The sequence below is a fragment of the Plasmopara halstedii genome, assembly GCF_900000015.1.
Source record: "Plasmopara halstedii genome assembly, contig: Scaffold_1651, whole genome shotgun sequence".
Classification (NCBI taxonomy): domain Eukaryota; phylum Oomycota; class Peronosporomycetes; order Peronosporales; family Peronosporaceae; genus Plasmopara; species Plasmopara halstedii.
The window spans coordinates 1,196,275-1,202,539 of NW_020188562.1; the positions used below are offsets into that span (position 1 = coordinate 1,196,275).

A 6,265-nucleotide genomic window follows, 5' to 3' on the forward strand; every position below is an offset into this window, starting at 1 on the left:
CGGTTCAAATTCAAACTAATTTTTGTTTAATTTTTTATCCTTATTTTAAATTTTAGATTTTTCTAAATATACTAAATATATATAGTAAAATCTAAATACATGCATAACTACTGGCTACCTAGCCACATACCGTATTCTTGTTTCGGTGTGGTCACACCATGCATAATTTCGTGAGACACACACCCCTGTTATCAGAGTTCGTTTAACCCCGTTACATCAAGCCTAACAATGAGATATCCCGGGTGCTTTATGCAATACACCGCTGTTGTTAGAGCCAAGATAATTGCCATCAGTAAGATGAAGCATGAAATATATTCGCCGAAGCTGGGCGGGAGCGATAGAATTTTCATGATACTTCACTGCGAGAGCTGCGCAAGAAGTAGCGTCTCGATGACAAGAAACAATCTATTTTAGTCAAGCTGAGAAAACAGAGTGTGTTCTCGATCCGAAATTCTACCTGTGGCGATACCAAACATTTGTACCCTGGGTCAAAGGGTCGAGCTACTTTGCATAGTGGAACGACGAACACCTCGCTAGATGACGTCACATCCAAAAAGGCACAGAACAAACTGGCTTATATCGTACCTCCTGAGTGTCAAGGTCAATATTATTTAACCCTCGGAGATTCAAATCTCTTTAAGCTGGCGAGAAGGTCTGACGGCTGTCAACATCAACACCCCAGGGTGAGGAGACCGCGAAAAATCCTGATAGATTCAAAAGCGTCATGCAATTACGTACAACACTCAACTGTGAAAAAATGCAGAGGCATTGAAGATGTCAGGTACGGATATAATATCCGTGCAAATTGCGGCGGGGCATTAGTGGCAGTGTATGAGGCCTGTTAAAGATTTTTGTACGGTATGAGGTCTCGATCGATTCTAGATCTGGATTTAAGATACGAAGAATCCTAGCATTTAATAGCTGGAGCGCCATGATCCCTGAGTTTATCAAAAGCAATCATAAACACTTGGTACCACGCTGTCATTTGTGTCGGAGCTTTGGTGAGATGCAATGACACATCTACTAGACATCACAAGCACTTCTGGCGAGATCATGATGCTGCGATGGCTTTGAAGATGTGCATGCTTCGAATTACTAAGCAATCATATCTCATCGCTATCCCAACTTAATTTGGAGGGTATAGGCAAAACGCCTGAAGACCGGTAAGAGCGTATTGGTGCGGCGCTCTTCATGGTAGAATCCTAGGAAAGAAGTGGCCGTGATTTTCGAACAGAGAGCCAACCCTTTAAGTTATTTTGGGCTGATCCATCCTTATCAAGATGTAACGAAAAAATTTAAGTTTGAACTTACGTGTGATACACCAGCTGTGGAGAGCAGTAAAACTCCACAAGCTCACGGCGAGAAATTTATTGCTCTTAAATAAAGTGCCTGCGGAACTCCTAGGAACTACACGAAATCCAACAGCAATTTAACAAGCTCCGTGCCATATTCGATACTTTCGGTACATCAATTTGACTTCCATTCCTATTTCATCTCTTTGTTTATGCTGCGGGGCTGCCGTAGCTCTTTCGCTAAGAGTAAGCTTGGTCAAGGTCGGTGACCTTCGTTGTATACTTAGAACCAGTACGAGTGTAGCAGATCGCGATCCACTTACTCCAAGAGGAATAACAGCCTTAACCCAAGGCAACTTACACTCTATCGCTTAAAGTTTAACTATATTTTCGGTTTTATTTGCGGCAAAGCCGCCTATATTTTAATCTAAGGGTCTCCTTTCTATATAGCGAAAACTCATTAAATGCATAACTACTGGCAGTCCAGCTACGTACTGACTACTTGTTAGGTGTGACCACACAATGGTATGGTCACACCATCTTGTGTAACCCACACCCTTCATACCAGGGCATGTGAAAACCCATTAAAGTTTACGCGTTTTTCTAGGTGAGCAGCACGTGCCCACCGTTTAACTGTAACCACTACTTGTAGTTATCACGTTGCAATCTAAGAATTCAACAGAAACACTTCAAAGCAGTCAGTCTTATATTCCACAAACTTACGTAATTACCTTTTTTAGATCTCTAGGCATTACACCTCGATGGGTTGGAATGTTTGATTTTCCCCATCACGTGTATCGTCATGTTCAAGCCCTACATCTTTCTTGCACTGTATTTACCTGGTAATTTGTATTTCTCACGATCCTGGAACCTTGGGTTTTCATTGATGTTCATGTATTTTATTAGAATGCCAGTTTGTGTATCGCCATCTACCACCGCTTATGTTTGTTCATCATTCCCCATCGTATGCACCGACATTAGCTATTTAGCATCTACACACCACACATCACCCGTCATTCCAGGCATTACACACTGCATTGGCTTGCACCCTTTCACTTCTAGTGATCTATACGGTATTATGCTTTGCTTTAGGTGATCTTGATGTCCAAACATAGAGCTCAATTATTTGGATCTAAAGTAAAATTTTACACTTTGTTGCTTTCTGCGCCAGAATCACTAGCGGTAAATGTAATTCTAGCTTCAAACTACACCACCATCAGTCACACGCCAAACGTTTTATACATTGCCGCCCTTTTTTGCAATTTTCTTCCTCTATTGTTATTTTTGACACTCTTCCATCAAATGCAACAGAGACTCTAAAAGTGTATGGTCCAGACTCATTACACATGTTGTGCGAGCCACATACTTGTGTGTGGACACCATTAACTATAAACCCCGTATAGTTTAATACCCCTCAAATCTGTTGTATCAGAATTTGAAGGCAATTATCAGTTTAAGTGGGGGGGTGAAGGATTATCGATCAAAATAAATATCACTCCACCATTCCTCTTCTTTCTAATCCATCAACGGCTCACAGGAAGTGAGCAACACGCGGTGGAGCTTGTCACATGATATAAGACTTCCACATTAAGTGTCTGTACTCAGACAGGCGATTCCTGCTACAATCACTTGCACAAGTAGTTGACAACCTCGATGGATTCATTTACGGATAATGTGAACACCACAGGGAGCCAGGATCATAAAATTTTCTCTCCCGAACATGCCGACGTCAGTTCCGTCACCTCCACCACAAGCGATGATAACACCATTGGTGCACATGATACGTTCCGTGTAATCAACGTGAAAAAGCTTTTACGGAAACTAAAAATAAATCTTGCATTTTTGTACCAATAAATGGGCATTGCTATCACGATGGCTCAAAATTGTGATGACCAAGTCAAGTGGCCTTCGCCATGTCGCATTTGGATTTCCATGCGTTAAGTTGGGAAATGACATGGGAGGTCAACCGCCCCGGCTACCTTGCCACATGGCAAGAGCTGAATAGGGCCATGGATTCGATGTTCCTTTCCGCCGATTTGGCTTTTCAACAACGATCAAAAATTTTTAATGCCGTCAAGACAACAGTACATTTGCGACAATTTATGTGCAGAAGCTCCATGAGCCTTGTGCCAGCATGGCAAGCGAATCACTGAAAGAGGCAGTGATGGCCACTGTGGGACTGAACAGAAATTGCCCGTCCGTGTTCACACACTTAATGAGAAAGGAGCATAGAATCTCCCTTATGAGGCGGTAACAATTACAAATTCACGGAGGATATTTTTGATGGGCGGTAAAAGTTAAAAGACCTGATATGCCAAGTTTTCACATTTGAGGACGAAGAAGGCGTTGTTTACAATGCGGATTACTCGAGATAGTAATAAAAGAAGCTTCACGTCACCGCGTGTTGCTCTCTTCCTATAAGCCGTTGATATGCTTGAAAGAAGGACACAGGTGAAGTGACGTTTATTATGGCCACCCTGGCGCGTCGCGTTACTTCGCACGGAAGCAAAGTGCTGCTGAAAATGATTCAGAGTTTTGGATGCACTAGATAGAAGCAATGGCTTTATCTCAGTGAAGCTGGCCACTGGTGCGGTGGTCACTACGATTCAATTTTTTTTTGATTTTCAACTGATTTTTGAAGACTTCAACTCGAAGAATGTATTGACAGTCCTCGAGTTGGACAATCGGTATGACCTAATTTTGGATATATCTTGGCTTTAGAAGCATGAGCTATAGATCAAATTGGCGATCGAAAACAATTAGGAGTAGCTCTCCTGGCGCTTAGGTGAATCCCTAGAAAGTAATGATGCCACATTGACTATGCATCAGAAGAAGTGCTCAAGTGCTCGGCAGTCGTATGCTGCTGATAATGATCCATACTTCACCGGTATATGACATGCAATCGACATTCTTCAGGTTAGAGAAGAAACGAAGTCGTATAAAGTGACCACTGGTAGTCACTCAGGAGATTTGATAGATTAAGTGGGTGCCCGGAACTGGCTTCTTAAAAAGAATGAATCGTCGGTGGGCATGGCGATTTGCCCAACGATAGGTGTTTATGAGGGAGATATACCGGTCGTTGTCTCACTCAAGGCAGACGAATGTTGTCGACATGTGTGTACTGGAAAGTCGAAGGAATCGACTGTGGCTGTATATGCCGATACTTTCACTTTATAAAATGGTTGAGTCGGCTTGTGGGTCAGTGCCTACAACTGACCGCAAAGGTGATGTTCCCACCCGTTGTGTGGTTGAGCACACACATTTGAAGGAATCAACGAAATTTTTGATCGAGGCACTGATACGCCTGCCCTAGTTGTGGTTAAGTCCGCGAATAAGTTAGTCTAGAGTACCACTCCCCGTGATGGAGATGTAACATGCGAATATGCTGGTCCACGTATCGTGGATGCAACAACTGCTTGTGAAGTTATCAGATCAAATGTTTTTTGACACCGTTGTCGACGATGAAAGAGATGATAGAGGTTGAGGAAGTCGCTTAGGATGACAAGTCGCGATTGAAACGACACAACACGATCGTGTCCTTCTGGGTCCTTTTACAATAGTGCACAACCGATTAAGAACTCAAAACCTTCACACACCACGCTATACGGCTTCGTATCATCTGATAACGCAAGTAAAGGTAGTTTTTTCTTAATTTGAGTGAATGCTTCCTCGCAACTGGATGATTACACCTATGGTACGTATTTTTTCGGCACGTGTGGTAGTAGGCGTACTCAGGCGACAAACGGAGGTGCTTCAAGTGCATTTCTTCGGCAGGTCTGCCATCGTCGTCCTTTAAATGAACAAAAATTTCGTCAGTATATGTTTTTGCAAATCTTCGCAGTGATCGAAACAGATGAGAGACCAATCGCTTCAAACGTTGTTGTACCACTAGATAGTTCTTGTGGCATAAAGGCGATACCGGGCGGTAGAACAAGCAGTCAAAGGGACGTCCTCTTCCCTCATTAAGATTTGGTGATATCCGTCAATCAAATCAAGTACACTAAACTGTGTACAGCCGGACATACGGTGGATGATGACATTCTTACGCAAAATCGGCGTTTAAGCGGAGTTGTATGTGTATTTAACTTGAAATAGGCGTAAGCGATACGCCATTTACTAATTTAGTAAGCGCACACAAAACGTCGGCGCGCTGTGAGTGAACTTGCTCGCCCTCACAAAACCAGCAACCTGCTTTTGAGCAAAGATTTCATCGATATACTCGCTTTGCTCACGCGACAGTGGCCATTGTCGAAGTACTGCATGCTTTGAACCAGATTCACGATGTATTTTGTGTGAATTCCACGTTTGGGTGGAAGACCAGAGGGTGATTTTACACTAAGGACGTCATCCTTGTATTCTATAACAAGTGAATAAGGATCAGTTGGATCCTTCAAAGTAGCAGATCCTCTGCGTGTTTCTACACGCTATCAAAATACTTCGAGAACTGAATCATCCATAACTGATGATAAGCATAGCTCCGCTAAATCAACCTTCGACTGTAGCAACACGACCTCCGCAATACCGTCACGCTTGAGGCGTGTGGAATCGTGAAGAACACGCCCGATATGTCGTACAAGAATGCCATCGGATGAGAATTTCCGTCAAAGTACGAAAGGAAAATAGCATGCGGATGAGCTGTACGAACTTCAGTGTAGTGAAAGTATGATCGAAGGCGACGACGGAGGTCTAAACAAAAGGCAGCACGTGAGTACGGTTTGCACGTCATTGATAGTAAGAATAAAAAAGTCTATCTCACGTTTGCCAACTTCGATGTAAATACCGCCTGATAAAAAAAAGAGGTAGTAGCCTGGTGACAGTCCCTGTTGTGATGAAACTGATCGTAAGCTTTTCACTAAATTGTTTGACATTAAACGACACACAACTTACATGCCATAAAGCGCTGACAAAGAACGATGCCATTGTCGACAGCAGACCAGACCGACCAGCTTTTGACAGGCCGACACGCTGATAAA

The 6,265-nt window shown here is 43.0% G+C and overlaps 2 protein-coding genes across 2 annotated transcripts; both read right to left on the minus strand.

The window, feature by feature from the left end:
* Positions 1–222: 222 nt before the first annotated feature.
* Positions 223–476, minus strand: PHALS_02089 (uncharacterized protein; the record flags this gene model as incomplete). Its single annotated transcript, XM_024716604.1, has 2 exons — positions 223–368; positions 458–476. 2 exons carry the CDS (start codon positions 474–476, stop codon positions 223–225), a joined length of 165 nt encoding a protein of 54 aa, XP_024582186.1.
* A 5,462-nt stretch (positions 477–5,938) lies between these two features.
* Positions 5,939–6,212, minus strand: PHALS_02090 (Membrane bound O-acyl transferase, MBOAT; the record flags this gene model as incomplete). Its single annotated transcript, XM_024716605.1, has 2 exons — positions 5,939–6,112; positions 6,180–6,212. The coding sequence occupies 2 exons, from the start codon at positions 6,210–6,212 to the stop codon at positions 5,939–5,941; spliced, it is 207 nt and encodes a 68-aa protein (XP_024582187.1).
* Between the last annotated feature and the right edge of the window lie 53 nt (positions 6,213–6,265).